This window comes from Mustela erminea, chromosome 2, assembly GCF_009829155.1.
Source record: "Mustela erminea isolate mMusErm1 chromosome 2, mMusErm1.Pri, whole genome shotgun sequence".
Classification (NCBI taxonomy): Eukaryota; Metazoa; Chordata; class Mammalia; order Carnivora; family Mustelidae; genus Mustela; species Mustela erminea.
The window spans coordinates 58,145,161-58,163,385 of record NC_045615.1 but is presented as its reverse complement, the minus strand read 5'-3'; the positions used below and the strand labels follow the sequence as shown (position 1 = coordinate 58,163,385).

The following is an 18,225-nucleotide window of genomic DNA, read 5'->3' as shown; positions in this document are numbered from 1 at the left end:
AACAAAAGATAGCAGTCAAACATGACACCTGACTAGTAGAATCATGGAAATGATACAGGCGTATTTTGGCACACATTATGAAAAATGTTGATGGGAGAAGTTTTTGGAGCTTTTGAGTCAGAGGTGACTATAAGACATATACTTAGAAATGTGCAACAACCGACAAGCAGCCAAAAATGTGAACCTAGAACTCTGAGGAAAGGTGCAGACTTAGAATTCACGTTCTCAGGGAAATGTGGAAAGAGAAAAACAAACTAAAGACAATGCTTTAAATGCAATGATCTAAAGAATTAGGAAACTAGAATGGGTGAGGACCTAAAATAAGTAATACAGTATCCCAAAGCTAGGAAATCAAACGATTTAAATAAGGAAAAGGAAGTAAACTTCAATGACGTGAGTTGCTATGGAACTGTCAAGTTCACTTGTAATAATTAGATCATTTTAACAGCTGGGAGCTCTGTAGTTTACCATTTTGTCTTCTCACGGATAAATAGGAAATTAGTATCCAACTCTTCCCCCTGTCTTAAGCTAGAATCCCTTTTGCACTCCTACTTTTAGGGACTGGGAGTTGAAGATGAGTCCTTAACAAGCTCCCATAGTCTTTGTTTTCTTACCAGCTACCCGTAGGTTTTTGTTACTTGTGCAAATGAGCAAGGCACCAAACAAAAAACATTGACTGCAACTAAGTCACAGCCTTCTAAATCATGAGGCAAAGAAGGAAGGTCGTCCAGTATTTGCATATGCTGAGTTCCACAAATAACTGTGAAAACTCCAGAAAGCCCATGGCTCCTCTATTCAATCTAGACAAGACCTTGAGTAACAGCCCTTGGAAAAGCCAAGGCAGAGGAGGTCATCAGGCTCAGAAATCTATGAACCTGGGTTTTGTTTTGTTCTTTAAGATTTTATTTTTAAGTAATCTCTTCACCCACCGCGGCTGGAACTCACCACCCCAAGATCATGTCATAAACCCCACTGACTCAGTCAGCCAGGCGCCCCAGGAGCCTGGGACTTGTAGACACAGGCAACTCTGCTGCAGTTCCCCCTGTAAACAACAGCCCTTCAAACGTTTTTTACCTACAAGAAAAGATCTTAAGATAACAAGCCTTGAAAAACTAATGGAAATCTGTGCACCCTGCCCACACAAAGTCTTCGTGCCTACATCTTCCGCAGGTCTTTTAGTGCCAGACGATAGCCAAGGAACCCTCTAACCTCGGGCCGGCGTCCCCACGTCCCCAGGTGTGCGCAGGCGCAAGGAGAAGCCCGCCCAGGGGCGGGGACGGGCGGGGACGGGCGGGGACGGGCGGGGTGCGCCGGCGCAAAAGTCCCCCGCACCTCCCCGGAAATTTCACGTCGCCGGGCTTCGGAGGCGTCGGAAGTGCTTCCTGGAGCACGGAGGAGGTCGCAAGTCATGTGACGACGGCTTTCAAGGGAGACTGTCTTTGAAGCTGTCCCTGAACTTACAGCTGAGAGAACACCGCAGCCCAGAAAGCCGGGTAACTTGAGCCGCTATGCGTGGTATTGAGCCCGGGTCCCCCGGTGGCGCCGGCCGTGAGACTCAGGGGAGGGAGAGGACTTGCCTTCGGGCCTAGATCTTCGCGGGTGGAGGGTGGAGTGACTGAGATAGGGCATGACAGCTACCGTCTGGGTATTTGAGAACTCGCGCTCATTCCCGCTCCCCTGGTGCGAGTCCTAGAGCCGCGGATTCTTGCCTGGCCTTGATGAGAGCTGACCCCGCTTATTAGGTTGGAGGTGGGAAGAAGTGTCGAGGGGAGAGTCACCAGGAGTTTCTCTTCCAGGAGTGGACATTGATCCTGCGGGACAAAGGGGTTCGTCATGGCGGATGTGAGTTAACACACCCACACAAGAGGAAGGGGAGGATGGGAAGTTTAGGGGAGGCCTCCTGGGCGGGGAGAGGTAAAGCTTGCCGAGGAGAAATATGTTCCCTTCTAGACCCCCACCCCCACATAGTTTCTGTAGACTCTGGAGTGAGTGACTAAGATGAAGAGATTTGCGGAGTCCCGAGTTTCTGCCCACAGTGGGTGTGTTGATGTCTTGCGGTTGAGAGAATTGTTTTCTTCCCACTCCCTAGTCCAGCAGGCAGAAGAGAGGCTCTGAATCCCATTTGAATTTCTAAATGTTTTGCTGCTGTGAATCTACTTTTTTCCAGGAAGTGGTCATGGTGTCTCTCTAGAGTCACTAGAGCAAATTGAGATGATTTCTGACTGATACCTCTTTAGCACAGCAGTAAAACCCAAATTTTAAGTTTAGGAAACTTAATTGTACTAGTTACTAGAAACAACGGGGAATTAATACTACTAATGTTTGTGTCTATATTTCACATCCTGTTTTATTACTTACATGCTGGGTACTCTTCCAAACATTGAACATATACTCATTTAATTCTTACAACTTTTATGAAGTAGGCACTGTTACTGCCCTTGTGTTCTCGATGGGGAGGGTTAGGCATAGAAAGATCATGTAACTTGCCTCTGGTTACACAACTGGGAAGTTGTAATGTCAAGATACCACCCCAGGCAGTCTGACTCCAGCGCTTACGCTCTTAACCACTAGGCTAAATGATTTTTCTTTTTAGGTTGCAAGACTATATGTTTGAGTATTTAGGAACTTTGTATGCCTTTATCACTCCATTTTTGAGTGTTATTATGTTCTTGAGAATGTATTCTCCAGTCATAGTCAAACACTGTATCTATTGAGTAGCACCTTGCAAAGTTTGTTGTAATAAGGGCAGTGTGTGAAATAGAGATGATGAATGTATAATTCCTCTCCATAAGGCATTTTTTAAAATATTTTATTTATTTGTCAGGGGGAGAGCTCCGCATGTGAACATACGAGCACAAGGAGTGGCAGGCGAAGGGAGAAGCAGACTCCCCTCTGAGCAAGGAGCCTGATGTGGGACTCCATCCCAGGATCCTGGAATCCTGACCTGAGCCAAGGCAGACACTTAACCAACTGACCCACCCAGGCATCCCTCCATGAGGGTTTTAAAAAAATTTTTTTAAAGTATAGTAGGCAGGTAGTCATAAATGTATATACATAATTGTGTGAAAATTCAAAAGAAAGAGGGATTACATCTCGTTTGTGTGTATCAGGAAGGCCTATCTGTAGTATTTGGTGGTTGAGATTAGCTCTAAATAATGAGTAGCACTTTTTCTTAAAGTAAGGTTGATAGAGAATCACTATTAAAATGAATAGCATAAGCAAAGTTTGAGAGATGGGAAAGGGAAAGGTATGTGGAGTAGCTGTGAGTAGTCCACTTTTGCTGGGGTTGAGAATATGTATGAGAGAGTGATAGGAAGCAGACTGTTAAATTAGCTGTAACCCAGAGAAGCCCAAATGTTAAAAGAATTTGTAGAGAATTTATTCAACAGTGGAGAGTCATTCAGACATTGGTTCTCAACCCCAGCTGCACAGGGGATCATCTAGGGAGCACCTGTAGCACAGGTAGAGAAGGAGAATAATATGGTTATTGGCATTATGTAGAACTAACTGTATGGGATAGAAGTGGAAGATCAGTTTACCAGTTGGGAGGCCAGCACAAGTCACAGATAATTTTTAAAGTGAAACTAAATTGTAATGTGAGTTGAAAAGGAAAGGAAGAGGGGCGCCTGGGTGACTCAGTCAGTTAAACATCTGCCCTCAGCTCAGGTCTTCATGCTTCTCCCTCTCCCTCTGCCTGCTGTTCCCCTGATTGAGCTCAGTCTCTCTGTGTGAAATAAATAAATAAAATCTTTAAAATAAAAAAAGAAAGAAAAAAGGAGAGGAAGAGGTCATTTTAAAAACATTTGACTTCACAGATCATTTAAAGGTGATAAAGGTGAGGTTAGGGTTAAATGTTACTCAGTGTTTCGGACCTGAATAATGGGATTGGTAGTGGCATTAGTAGAAACAAGAAGAGATTGAGGAAATCTGGGTTCTGCATGAAACATAATGAGTTGAGTTTTAATGTGTGTGTTTAAAATAAGAGCAGAGGTAAGGTGGTGGTCATAACATGAAATAAAGTGAACATTCAGGTCTCGAGAATAGTAGGGATTAGAGTTTCAAAACAACGGATTCCTGATTTACCTATGTAGACCTCATAATTCCTACCTGGATTGTCAGTGAAATTCCCCGGGTGAGAAAGTGTAATAAGAGGAAATAAAATAGTCTTTTTTTTTTCTTTATTCCTAATTATGTTCCATGCTTAACACTTGATACATGTTGTCATTTATCTTTAGTCATGAAAAGAAACAGAATTTCAGAGAAGTTAATTTACCCAGGATTGCTAAAAAGTAATGTGAGAAAGTTTATCTGCAGACATGGAAAGATGTTTATAATATATTCTCAAGTGAACAGGACAATAGCAACAGGATATAAAATAGTATGCAAAATATGATCTAATTTTACAGCTAATATGTATTTGCTATGTATTTGTCTAGATATGCTACTCAGTTTACATACATCTTCTCAATAAATGTTAACAGTCTTATGAGATAGGTTCTGTGATTATCCCTTCTCAACAGATAATGAAACTGGGGCTTAGAGAGAAAGGTTAAATAACCTGTTTTAAGTCACATTGCTAGTATCAAAATCAAAAAGAAAAAAAAAACATAAGCAAAAAAGATTATGAATTATGATTTAAAGTACCTGAAGTGTGGGTAGAACAGTTTCTAGAGAACCAGTATAAGGCATATTGTGATAACATGACTTTTTTATATTCTCTTTCAGGACCTAAAACGATTCCTGTATAAAAAATTACCAAGGTAAAAAATTACTAATTTGTTAATATATGTCGATTTTATGTAGCATTTTGTTTCTATTTATTTTAGACTAGTAGTATGTGTATATTATATTGTTATTTAACGTTTTCAAATACTTGGCACTAAACAGTACAGGAAATGTTCTTTGAATTTGTGGATAAATACTGTCAGGCCTAGAGAAGTTACGTGACTTGTTGTCTGAGGTTAAATAGTTCGTGAATGCCAGAGAGCTAGAACTCCTATTTCTTGCCACTTTTAGAGTTTTTTCAAATATACTATCATAACAGTTTACTGGGTTATATTTTGAGATAGAGCAATTTTAGGGAGAAAAACGCTAGAATTTGCCTTTTCTTTAGTATTACTTTTAAAAGACCGAATTGTTGAGTTTGCATAATCCAAAAATGCTAGATGTAGATAGCAGTTCATACTCGGAAAAATCACAAGGCTTTCTTTTGCCTGCCCCCAATCCATTTGATATACCGTTATCAATTTGGCTGTGTGTGGAGAACAGCAGACTTCCTTTTAGATATTTTTGTGGTTCAAAGGACTTTGTCACTTTAGTTGTATTAAAATTCACATTTAGTTTAGTGTAAAGTAATACCTTAGAGTTAAGGACATGAGAGAGAGGAAGACATCCATTTTCACATTCCAGCATAATTGAATAACCTTCGAGGTGTAATGTAGCAGAATATGTGGTGAGATCCTTTTTTTTTTTTTTTTTTTTTACTTTTTTTATTCTCCAAATGTGTGAATTTAAAAAGGTTTTGGACGTTAGTTCATTTCTGTAGGTAGTTAAAAAGAAAGAAAAAGAAAAAAAATTCTCATTTGGATTTTTGCCTGGATTGTTTGATGTGGTTTGACTATTAACTTGTGCCTTTACCCTGACTATAAGCCAGTAGAAATTAATGGTATTATCTCCTGGGTTTGATTTATGTATATTTGTCTGTATTTGGGAAAAAAATACTATTATATTCAGGAGGAAAATATTATTGAAGTGTTAAATAATTGTTACCTTTGGCTTCGTGTTAATGTAGTATTTAAATTCATTTTTACTCTCTTCTTTCTAGTGCAAACTGGAACACTGACTCTGTTCTCAACGTAATGATGAGCAGGCAGTCCTAGCTTTGCACGGTAGTTCAGGGTAGTAAAATGACTGTACATGCTGAAACTGTCCAAAGCAACTTTAGTAATCCCTGGGAAAAATGACAGTTGTTTTCTGATGTTTAGAAAATTTAGTCAAAACCTTAAAACCTCTTTTGTTGGTTCTGTTTGAGGGAATGGAAACAAATGCTAAAAGCAGTATTTGTTTAATATACTGCAGTTTAAAAACAGTGGAAATACTGAGTACTAATGTTTATTTCCTCGTAGAAAACTTCTCGAGTATAGTTTGAACATACTCTTTGCATATACAGTAAAATAATATGAAAGGTATAACCTTAAGATAATGAGTAGGCATCTTTTCTGTGCCTTCAAATGAACATATACTCCGTTCTAAATTTGGATCAGCTTCCACCATTTTGTCCTTTGTACTGTCGATGTTGTGCGAAGTTTTTTGCCAGCGTCACTTCCTGTGGGCTCTCTTCATCCTTTTCATCCCAAGCACTTGCCTAATTACTGTCAGTGAACGCACTTGCACGAAGTTCCTCTGGCTGCACGTTTTGTGCACAACAGCGAAAGCATCAACATTCTTTCAGCCCGTTATTTCTTCTCGAGGTGTTGACTTTCTGCTTGAATTTCACTTCCAGTATTGTCACTTTCCTTCCTTTGCTGTATTTCATCTTGATTAGCCAGTTCCCTATTTCAGTTCTGTTTTTCTTTTTAATGTCATATGCTTTACCATTAGAAAACAAGGAGATAATACTCTGTACTTTACCGTCCCTGCATACACTGAGGAACGGATGCTCGGTGACCAGTCACCAACACATTTTGAAAGAAGTGATGTGGCTGGTTCCTGATACAGTGCGATCTTACAAAGTTGTTCACATTAGTGAGATTTGTACTGTATGTATTTACTCACTATACCATACTTACTGAAATTTGAGCCTTGCTTTCAGGGGGAGTGGTGGTGTTTAGTTCAACTGTGAGAACTAAAATGTGTCCATATTGGAACTGTACAAAATGAAGGCTTTCTGTGTTTCTCTGTATCTGCCTTCTTGGAGGTCTGGCATATTGAAAGGATGATAAAATTGACCAGTAGAGTTGGAGGGAAATCCTGCACTGGCAACAGAATATAGGAGCAGAAGCATAGTTGATATGTGTAAAAAGGGTAATTGTTAAAGTGTCATGAAAATCTTTCTATAGTGGAAGAAAGGGCTTTCCGTGTATTTTGTTTTAGTTTGGTTTTTTTCCCCCCATAATGAGCAAGGCCAGTTTGATTCACATTCATTCATGACTTTTTCTTGAAAGTAGGCTTAGTGTATCCCAGAAGCTAAAGGACTGAAGAAATAATATTGAACACTTACAAAGAAAAGTAATAAAATACACATTTTGATTGGTTGCTAGATGTATGTAAAGTGAAGGGATTTGGACGAAGGCAACTTGGCTTCAGAGCTGTGGGTTCATGCTTTTAATTGTTAGAGCTCTACCTCTCAACACTGAGTCAGTAAATGGAATACGTTTTTGTCATTTTTAAATTCTCTCCTAAATACAGTTTTTGAATTTCTATTTTTAAGTCTAGTTGTAACCCAAAGTAGGCTCAGGCTTTCATAGTCACAACTTTTGTGTTTTAAAATAACCAGAAGTTTCATTATTATATATATGAAAGGAAGTATGATGTCTGATTACAAATACAATATTTGCTTTTTTGAAATAAAAATGTTTGTTTTATTAAGCTTAAGCTTTAGATGTCTGCAGAATATTTCATAACATTTAATTCCTTCTAGAAGTGCAGTGTACCTATTAACGCATCATGCTTATTTTCAGCTACTAGTAAAATCTACCTATGTTATTTTTTTGTTCACTCTGTGTAGAATTGGAAACACCTTATATGTTTGTGACCTGATTTCTTTTAGTGGGTATTTTAAGTATATGAGTAATTTTTCTTTGTTGGGCATTTACCTCTGTGAATTTAAAATCCATTAAAAAGAAATTCTTTATTTCTTTTTTTTTTTTTTAAGATTTTATTTATTTATTTGACAGACAGAGATCACAAGTAGGCAGAGAGGCAGAGGGGGAGCGGGGAAGCAGGCTACTCACTGAGCAGAAAACCCTATGCGGGGCTCGATCCCAGGACCCTAAGATCATGACCTAAGCCTAAGGCAAAGGCTTAACCCACTGAGCCACCCAGGTGCCCCAAAAGTCTTTATTTCTGCCTCCCCTTTTGGTGCACTAGTTGGCATTTAAGTTAATTATCTTGAAAATAAGAGAAAAGAAACTATGGTGACACAGATATTTCTAAACTTTTTTTTGTAGGACTCTTTACCTGCTTTTTAATTTGTTTATCTTTTGAGTAGGCAGTACATTCATAAAGTTCAAGATTCAGAAGGTAACTGAAGGACAGTAGTGAAAAGTTTGCTATCCTGTCCCCCAGGCACACAGTTCCCTTCTCAGGGATACCCAGTACCTTCAAAGATACTTTACACACCTGCAAACAAGCATGTGTATAAACACACATAGGTCAGAGTTTACACTGTTAAAACAAAATACCATAGATTAGATTTCCTATAAATAACCAAAATTTATTTCTCACGGTTCTAGAGGCTGGAACTCCAAGATCAAGGTGCCAGCATGATTCTGAATTGCAGATTGTAGACTTCCCATATTTTCATATGGTAGAAGAAGGGCTAGCTATCTCTCTAGCCTTAAGTAAGGGCACTGTATGATATCTGAGGGCTCCACCCCCCCCATTCTGATGACCTCACAAAGGCCCCGCCTCCAGACACCATCACAGTGGGATTTAGGTTTCAACATGAGTTTTGCGGGCTGACATAATCATTCAGTCCATCACAACATACACATACATGTACCTACCCTTTTTATTATGTAAGTTTTGCTTCCTATACATACTGTTCAAAACTTGTTTTCACTTTACAATATACTTTTGAGATCAGTCCTTCCCAGTACATACAAAGAGCTGTTTCTTTGTTTTTAATGGCTGCAGAGTATTCCATTGTGTATGTGTGTTATAATTTATTGGACTCGTTCTTCTTGATAGGCAGGTTTCTAGTTTTTTCCTATTTCAAGTGATGTTGCTGTTGATAACTGTACAAAGTAGTTTCTGTGTGTGCAAGTATCAGTAGGATATACTTTTATATAACCTAGTTTTTAATTAAGAAGAATTTGTTTTATAAATTAACCTTACAAGAGCACATTTTAATGTATAGATAATTCCAGGATTGAATGATAATAAAAAATAATACCAGTAAATGTTTATACAGGTTATTTCATCATTTTCACTGTTAACGTGAGGTTCATAAATGGTAGTGTTCATAACATTTTCTCAAAAAAAAAAAATTTTTTTTTAAGAATATTTGTTTATTTGACAGACAGAGACCACAAGTAGGCAGAGAGGCAGGCAGAGAGAGAGGGGAAGCAGGCTCCCCACTGAGCAGAGATCCCGATGCGGGCTCGATCCCAGGACCCTGGGACCATGACCTGAGCTGAAGGCAAAGGCTTTAACCCACTGAGCCATCCAGGCGCCCCCATTTTCTCAAAATTTAGTAACACTTCTCTTAAAAGTTTCTCTTAAAAGACTTAAAAGTTGGCGATTCATAGACCTTTACCCCTAGGGATAAAAATACATTATATGTTTATAAAAAATTTTTTTTAATTTAATAAAAGGGAAAAAATAAATAAAAGTAAAATTGCAGTCTCAAAAAAAAAGTTTTTGCCACTGGGATCTTTAAAATTTAATTTCAGTGTAGAATATGACTATTCCTTATTTCTAACTTAAAACATTAAGGTTAACACAATAAGGAATGGATAATCTGTGTTAGAGTAGGAGCGTCGAACATATTTCTGAGTAGCAATCCTGGATATTATAAGATCATGGAACTGAAAGTTTGAGAATGTTTTCCCATTCTAATTTTTAGCACTTTAGTTTTGTAGCTCTAGAAATTCTCTTATGAGTTAATACTTAAACTGCACTAATAAATCCAGTGTGTGCAGATGACACTCTGATGCTAAGTACTAATAATTAATATTTTTGAATTTTAACTATGTACCAGCCTCTACATTATTATTTTATTAAATTTTATAATAATTACATAAATACAGTTATTCCCATTTTCATATTGTTAATGGAGGCTTACAGAGTTTTCATAATTGACCCAGGGTAGTGTAAATAGTACGCTAGGCTGGACTAGATGGTTATAGTCTTGACCATTCCGCTCGCTGCTTCTTATGTAGGCATAGCTGAAGAGATTCCTGCATGACCTTCATTCTTTCCATTCTGTTCCTTCAGCCTAGATCAGTCTTTCTGCCCCTCTTCTCTTGACCAGTGCTGTAACATCTCAGCTTAGCTGTCACTGTCTCAGGGAAGCCTTCCCTGACCCACTTGTGTAGATCAACCACCTTTTTATAGGTTCTCATAACCCACAGTTATCTTGATGGCCCTGGATACCATTGTCACTGTAGCTGCTGCTGATAACCTGTCACACTTGCATAAGTAAAGGAAAGATAATTAACAATTATAATGGAGAATTATGCATGTTTTAGATCTGTATCAATAGCATAAATTTGTGAAGATCATAAGCATGACAGTAATACGCATGTTTATTCAATTTCTAGAAGTTTTGGCAGACATCTAGGAACTTTTGAGGTCAGTAACTGAGTTGACATAGTTTTTCAGAAATGTACATGAAAATCCCCAGAATGACTTTGAGGTACATATTTTGAGAAAATGAAATGCTTCATAATATTTTAATTTCTTTTTTTTCTTCTAGTGTTGAAGGGCTCCATGCTATCGTTGTGTCAGACAGAGACGGAGTCCCCGTTATTAAAGGTAAAACCATGCCTGCCTGCCAGTGTCATGTTTGCTTTTGAATAAAAACATATTTAGGTCTGAGTGGTGCAGAAGGCAAGCGTGTAAAAGCTGTTTCAATAAATCTAGGAGATGGTCTGAGTTTGGGGGGAGATGTTTGCTTTTGTATGTGGAAGGCTTCGTTGGAGCTTATAACTTACTACGTGTTGAATGATTGTGTCACCGTTGAGAGTTTAAGCAGGGATTTATCACAAGCCCAGTTTTTCATGAAAGACATTAGTGGCGTAATGTCAAGAGTAAATGTCAGTGCTGGGGCTGGGACTGTATGTAGCTACATATATTGTACACACAGACTTCCCCTGACATCTGTTTTTTAATAAGTACTGCTGGTGGTTTGGAGATAACTTTCATACATCTGAATTGATTGTTTTGCTGAATCTTTATTGATTTTCTCCTTCTTTACTGGAAATAAGATTTTTTTTAAACTTTTAACTTCACAATTACTTTAGTTAACCAGACTCTAACAAGACTTTCTTACCTAAAGAAGAGCTTGTTAACCTAAAAAAAGAAGAAAAAAATTTTTTGCGTGATTTTCAGGGTCTTTTTTGGTTTTTTTTTTTAGATTTATTAGTTATTTGAGAGAGTGTGTATGTGTTTGTGCATGTGCTTAGGCAAGCAGGGGGAGAGGGACAAGCAGACTCTGGCTAGAGCTGGAGCACAGATCCCAATGTGGGTCTCTATCCCTGGGCCCTGAGATTATGACGTGAGCTGAAATCAAGAGTTGGTCGCTTAGTCGACTGAGCTACCCAGGCACCCCTGAGTTTTAGTCTTTAAGTATATATGATGTCACTGAGTGACCATGTATTAAAACCATTTTTAATACTTGTGTCTTAAGCCATTATCACATGAATGTTCATAGTTCTATAGGGTTGCTATAATAGCTTTATCAAAGAAAGATGAAATGATTTTCTTTACATTTTGTTTACAGTTTTCCACCCGAGGTTATCATATATGTCAGATAATTTTAGACCTTAGAATTAAAAGGAAGGGGCGCCTGGGTGGCTCAGTGGGTTAAGCCACTGCCTTCGGCTCAGGTCATGATCTCAGGGTCCTGGGATCGAGCCCCACATCGGGCTCTCTGCTCAGCGGGGAGCCTGCTTCCCTCTCTCTCTCTCTCTGCCTGCCTCTCTGCCTACTTGTGATCTCTCTCTGTCAAATAAATAAATAAAATCTTAAAAAAAAAAAAAAAAAAGAATTAAAAGGAAGTTTAGAAATTACCTAATTTAGTTCTTTCATTTTGTAAACAGAGATGGTCAAGTGCAAAGAGTGCATTGTTAGTACAAAGTTGCACATGAGTCAGTGACAAGATAATAATAGAATACATATAGTATATTATGTATATTATAAATATATATTATAGTATAACAAATATATTAGAAACAAAATACTAAACTATAATTATAATAGAACCCATTATCTTCTGATGTGTAGTTCAGTGTGCGTTCTAACCCACCATAAAACATAGATGGCTGTGGGCAAGTAAGTCACCTGCCTTTTTGCCTTTACTCGGTTCTGAACAAAATTAAAATAATCGGCAGCTCTAATTTTCTTTCTTAGGAGCTCTGTGTTAAAGCTGTTGGTACAACTAACTCCATTTTGGCCTTTTAATCAGTGAAAGAAACTTACAACAGATGGCCACCTCCAAATTTATTAATACCTATAAGTATGCTGCTATAGGTTTTATGAGAGAAATATTTTCTGGAAGCTTTTTTCATTATTCTAGCTTGGCTCTCAGTTAACCAGAATATTCAGTTTATTAAACATACTGATTAATTTGTGTTTTAAAGTAGATATTAAGAAAATTAAACATTTAGTATTCTTTTAAAAAAAAATTGTGAGAACCAGTATTTCTTTCCTTAGTTATGATCACTCAATTTCTGGTGAAGCAGTGTTTCTCACCTAAATTGAGGAGACCCAGTTAGTGATATGATTTTCAGTATAGTGAAGCATAATAGCCCTTCTCTCAATATTTTCACTGATTTATGTTTAAAAAAAAAAAAGTGCAGTAAACTTCTTTGTGTCATATCCACTGCGTGATTTTTTTTTTTTTTTAAATCATTTGTATTTCCAGTGGCCAATGATAATGCCCCAGAGCATGCTTTGAGACCTGGTTTCTTATCTACTTTTGCCCTTGCAACAGACCAAGGGAGCAAACTTGGACTTTCAAAAAATAAAAGTATCATCTGTTACTATAACACCTACCAGGTAGGTTCATAATTATAGAGCTGTTTGCTGTTTTCAACTGTTGTTATGCCTTCTATACAAAATATCTTGTGTTTTTATTCTAAATTTTAGTTTTGAAGCGTGGATGACATTTTAAAATTTTAGCCTTCAAATTGGTTGTGTTGAATTGTAGTAATTGTCTTCACATTTTATACCAGGAATTAATTAATGTGGAAAAGTAGACAAAAGATTTACTAATAAAATATGTTATTCTAAAAAGGGAAGTCAGGTCACTATTACCTCCAGTAGATGGTGCCCTTAGCTTAACAAATGTGATTTCTCAAATAACACACTTTTTTTTTGTTATGACAAATAAAAAATTTTCCCTGGACAGTTATGATAAGTTATTGAAATTTGTTACTGCTGCTAATTCCTTCATTTGGTTTGGAAGATATATTTTCAGTGAGGTTATCATGAAGGAATTTCATTGCTACATACCTCTTGGTCCCCAGCTGCATTTTCTTATTTAGAATAAATTAATTGCTTCTGCTTTAGAGCAGTGTTTCCCAGAGTTTGATTCTTGTACTGCTGATGTTACACGTTATATTTCTATTTTAAAACTTCATATTTTCATGTGTATTGGACAGAAGATAATCAACCCTTTTGACCTTCAATTTCATCAATAAGGATTAGTTTGAAGCTAAATTTTTTTAAACGATAGTTGATTTGAAGGTAACTTAAATTTAAATTAATAGTGGTACACAGGAGGCAGGGAAATCCTGAAGGCATAAATACTTGAATGAGAAATACTGACTTCAGCCATTTAATTATCAAGTGTTTGAGGAGCCCCAGCCATGTAATAATTGACACACCACTGGTCTTTGGGAGGTAAAGAGGTGAAGGTAGCATAGTCCCACCTTTAGATCTCTCCAGGCTGAGTAATCATAATGGCTTTAAGAGATACTCAGTAAGTCTGTTGAATGGAAATACTTGTTTTCAGCTCTTTCATATTACATAATGGGGTAGGTAGTATCTTACACATTGGCCATTTAAATAAAAGTTTTGAAAGATTAAGGTATTTCATTTGAATAACATTTATTTAAATCTTAACTTTCTTTTTAGGTGGTTCAATTCAATCGTTTACCTTTGGTGGTGAGTTTCATAGCCAGCAGCAATGCCAATACAGGTGTGTTTTAACTACCTTAAATACAGCTTTTAATTTCTTATAACACCGTATCTGAACAGTCTAATATGATCAGAATAGTAGATTTAGAGTCAAAAAAGCTGAATTCAAGACCTACCTCCACCATCTATTCCTTGGTCTCCAGAAAAGTTTAACTTCTGTGACTTCTGTTTTCCTTGGCTATATATTGGAGCTAATATCTGCTTTCTCTGTCTCATGGGGTTATTTTCTAGTTCAAATGAGACATCGTATGGGTAGGTGATCCTTGAAGATAGAAAGGGAAATTAAATTAAATTAAATCTTCACCCCTTGAATGCTACAGCTTGCTCACATTAAAACAGCTTAAGAAAACACAAAAAGAGTAGAGTAGATAACCATACACATAAAAAGGTCAAGGATGAGTTCAATTCTATGTAGACCCATCTATTATTTGGTAAAATCTTGAATGATAGTGGGCAACATTAATGTGATTGAGAATTCTAAGAGCATGACTAGGATGAACTTAAACATGTGTTCTTCCTGAGGTTTGAAGAATTTGAGATCAAACACCAGGAAGCTGTACTTTCTATGGCAGATCATAAGATCCCATTATATTCAATAGCCCTCACTAGATATTTATGTTTAAAAAAATGACTGTATTCTATAATTAACATGCTCCCTTTTGGATAAAGTGGGGTTATTTTGTTTGTTTGTTTTAAAGTATTGTCTTCTTTAGATTTGGCTGCCATTTAGAACTATTATGCATTCATTTTCTGTTTTGTTTTTTTTTTCTTTCCAAGTTGTTTGACCAAATCACCAAATCTCTTTCCAGCTATGTCACTGAAACATGTTCTTTAGATTCCTCATCTTTAAAGTGAGGGTTTCAGATTTGTTGATCTAGAAGGTCTCTTCCATTTCTAAATGTTTTGAAGTTGTAAAATGCTCTGTGTGAAAACACTTTGTTAATTATGTAGAACAGTAGTGGTGTTGACATTTAAAATATACTGAATCTTAATTGTGATGTCACCATCATGTACTAAATCATCACTTGTTACATATTTTGATAATATAATAGAATTATATTTTAGTATCTAGAATAATTTTCAGAATTTTTTTAGCAAGATCTTTGAGCATTAAACAGCATCTAAGATATATAAGATATATAGTTTTTCACTCTGGTAAACTAAAGAGAAGCTAGATATGCTCATTTTTAGACTACTTTGTCTCCCAGATTCAGCACTGAATTTTAAACCTGGAAGTTTATATTTTATACTCCTACCATTCATCTTTAAAATTAATTTTTTCATTTGAAAGACCTATTTATACTTTAGCTTTACCAAATTTTTAAAATAAACATAATATTTCTTTGTTCAAGGTTGATGCAGGTGTCTTCCTCTGTTTTGATAAAGTACATTAAAATTTGTTCAGGAAAAAGGGTACCTTTTTAAGTAAAAATCTTGTATCATTTCTGAATGAGTACAGATTTTGAAACAGTTGAGTATAAATTAAATTTTTCCTTTCAAAACTAACAAAATTACAGTGCATACAATTCATTTTATACCTTTTAATGCATATAAATATTTTTCATTTATTTACTTTAATAATAGATGAAGAAAGTAAACTTCATAATGAAAACGGTGTTTGATTAGTTAGAATTACAGTATTTTGCTTTATGGGGAGTAAACTAGATCTTGTTTGCTTTTTAGTAACTAAATTTTAACAGGAGGAAACTTAAGTCAAAAACATTCTTAGGAACATTTCTCTGATGTTCTAATTTTCTTAATCTCTGTTTTAGGACTCATTGTCAGCCTAGAAAAGGAACTTGCTCCGTTATTTGAAGAATTGAGACAAGTTGTTGAAGTTTCTTAATCTGGCAGTGGTTTTGATGTACACTTTATTTTCATTATGACCGACAAAATATCAATCCAGCAATCTTTAGACCACAACAGTCCTTGTATCCGTGTACTCAAGAAAGGGTCCCTTTTCCCACCTGACACTAAAGAAAGAGCCCATAGAAACAATTTATGGACAGACTGATTGTTATCTTTTCTTGTGTAGGGTCTTTTCTTGATGTAGTGAGATCTGGGGTTACCACAGAGATGGTTCAGTACATCACAGCTCCCATGGAGTTAATCCAGTCACAAATATGCATGAGATTCTATTCAGTGGGTCAGAATCAAAATGGTACTTTGATCCACTTGAGCCATGAAGTGCTCCCTATTATATAGTATGCCCAGGCCTGCAGAATGAGGCAGACCCTTTTTATTGTGAATAATAATGAGGACATATTTTTCTTTATATTGTTTTATTTCTTTGCATTGAGTGTGAGGAAGATAAAATGACTTAGTAAAAGTAATAAAATCAGTACAATCACTAACTTTTCTATGTATATATTATTTTACAGTATAGATGAATATTACTAATTGATTTGATTCTTCTCAGAGGGTGCTGTGCTGCTCTTTAATTAAATTGAAAATGATAGCTAATTTTTTTTTTTCTCCACTCTGCTTTCTATAACCAGTCAGTGTTTTATTGGTTGTGTGTTCTTTATAAAATTTAGCAGTGATTCGTAATTGAATTCTGCTGCCAGTATTGGTATTTATGTAAACATGGTAATAAAGCCATTTTTTTTCATACATAAGTATAAATAAAATAGTATTTTTTAAGTATACTTTGAACACTAAATAGGTTTCTTTCCTGGCTTCTTTCAAAAGTTTAAAGACTATAATTAACTGAATTCACTTTCAACTATGTACATAAGCAGTGAGTGTTGCTTATAGATACTGGTTTGGAGACAGATTTACCTGGTGGCAGTTGGAAAACAAGCCTTATCCATGAGCTTCATTCAGTCTCTACAAAAGAAGTATCTTGGTTCTAGAATATGCCCTTTATATTCAGGAAGGCAGTCCCTCATTCGGAATTGTGGTTTCCTCCTAGGTTCTTTGACAGAGTTAGTCACGGGAGGAGTTCAGTGCATGTACATTGAGCGCCTAGGTGTGCCGTGTACCAGAGCGGCCACGTTGCAGGGTTCTGAGGAGTATAATTCACACCCTGTTTCCCGGCTCCAGGGCCTCTTGTGGGCAAGGTGTGAATGCTGTCCCTGGAGTTGTACGGTGAGGAGTCAGCCAGCACAGTTTGTGCTTGCTCCTTCCTCCCTCCCTCCGTCCCTTCTCCTCCATTTCCTTTCTATGCAAATATGAAACTGAATTGTGGTTCCTTCCTCTAAAGAACTTAGAGCTCAGTAAATAAAGATAGGTAGAGGAAGTACTGTGATAAAAGCTCTGCAGCTGTCAAGCTGTAGAGATCCAGAAGGCGGGCATTTAAATCGGCAGGAGAGACAGCCTATGTGTGGACAGAGAGGAAAGAGGGCATGTCTGACCTCCAGGGAGCTAGAAATAGTTCAGAAAACCCAATAATGCACGCTTTACACCTGTTACAACCTAGAATTACCCCCCAAATAAAATAAAATCTAGACTTCCCATTATCTGGATTATTGAATCGTGTTCAGGACATCATTGCTAATGTGTAATATAGAACTTTAATTTTGGGGAATAATTATTGTATACCTAAAAATCCCAGAAAAGGAAACTATCCTAAATGGAGGTATGTTTAACCTTTACATGGTGAATACTGCTACTATTAAAATTTCTGTTTGAAGGAGTAGATAAGTTACTCAACAGTTTATGTGGGAAAATAGGTAGATGAAGATCACTAAGGAATGTTTGCAAAGCTAATGCAAAACTAGATGAACTACTTTTATTTATTTATTTATTTATTTATTTATTTATTTATTTTAAATATTTTACTTATTCATTTGTCAGAGAGAACACAGGCAGGCAGAGGGAGAGGCAGACTCCCGCTGAGCAGGGAGCCTGATATAGGGCCCCATCCCAGGACACTGGGATTATGACCTGAGCTGAAGGCAGGTGCTTAACTGACTGAGCCACCCAGGAGCCCAGGTGAACTACTTTCAAAAGGTAGTCTAAACTTCATAATTGCATCAGTGGAACAGACTTAGCCAGAAACAGATTTTGGTAGATACATGAGGACTTAAAACATTTTGAGGAGGACTTAAGTCAGTGCAAAAAAGATTATTCAGTAAGTAGGACAGGCATTTTTTATGCCTTGCTGATAGAAGTGTATATTGTTATATACCCTTTATA

The 18,225-nt window shown here is 36.8% G+C and overlaps 1 protein-coding gene across 4 annotated transcripts; it reads left to right on the top strand.

The window, feature by feature from the left end:
* The first annotated feature begins 1,373 nt into the window (after positions 1–1,373).
* LAMTOR3 (late endosomal/lysosomal adaptor, MAPK and MTOR activator 3) lies at positions 1,374–16,664 on the top strand. 4 transcript variants are annotated; one of them, XM_032332999.1, is made up of 8 exons: positions 1,388–1,493; positions 1,797–1,842; positions 4,726–4,760; positions 5,410–5,452; positions 10,640–10,698; positions 12,809–12,942; positions 14,023–14,086; positions 15,858–16,664. In XM_032332999.1, the coding sequence occupies exons 4-8, from the start codon at positions 5,448–5,450 to the stop codon at positions 15,929–15,931; spliced, it is 336 nt and encodes a 111-aa protein (XP_032188890.1). In that variant the 5' UTR covers positions 1,388–1,493; positions 1,797–1,842; positions 4,726–4,760; positions 5,410–5,447; the 3' UTR covers positions 15,932–16,664. The 4 variants fall into 4 exon arrangements, with proteins under 4 accessions (XP_032188887.1, XP_032188890.1, XP_032188889.1 ...); XM_032332996.1 differs by lacking the exon at positions 5,410–5,452 and having other exon boundaries at positions 1,374–1,493; XM_032332998.1 differs by lacking the exon at positions 5,410–5,452 and having other exon boundaries at positions 1,402–1,493; positions 1,743–1,842.
* The last annotated feature ends 1,561 nt before the right edge of the window (positions 16,665–18,225 follow it).

Bases quoted from the DNA above. Each gene is read 5' to 3' on its own strand.
- LAMTOR3 (XM_032332996.1), top strand. The intron at 12,943-14,022 runs GTAGGTTCATAA...CTTTCTTTTTAG, and splicing joins GTTACTATAACACCTACCAG to GTGGTTCAATTCAATCGTTT. The intron at 14,087-15,857 runs GTGTGTTTTAAC...TCTCTGTTTTAG, and splicing joins CAGCAGCAATGCCAATACAG to GACTCATTGTCAGCCTAGAA.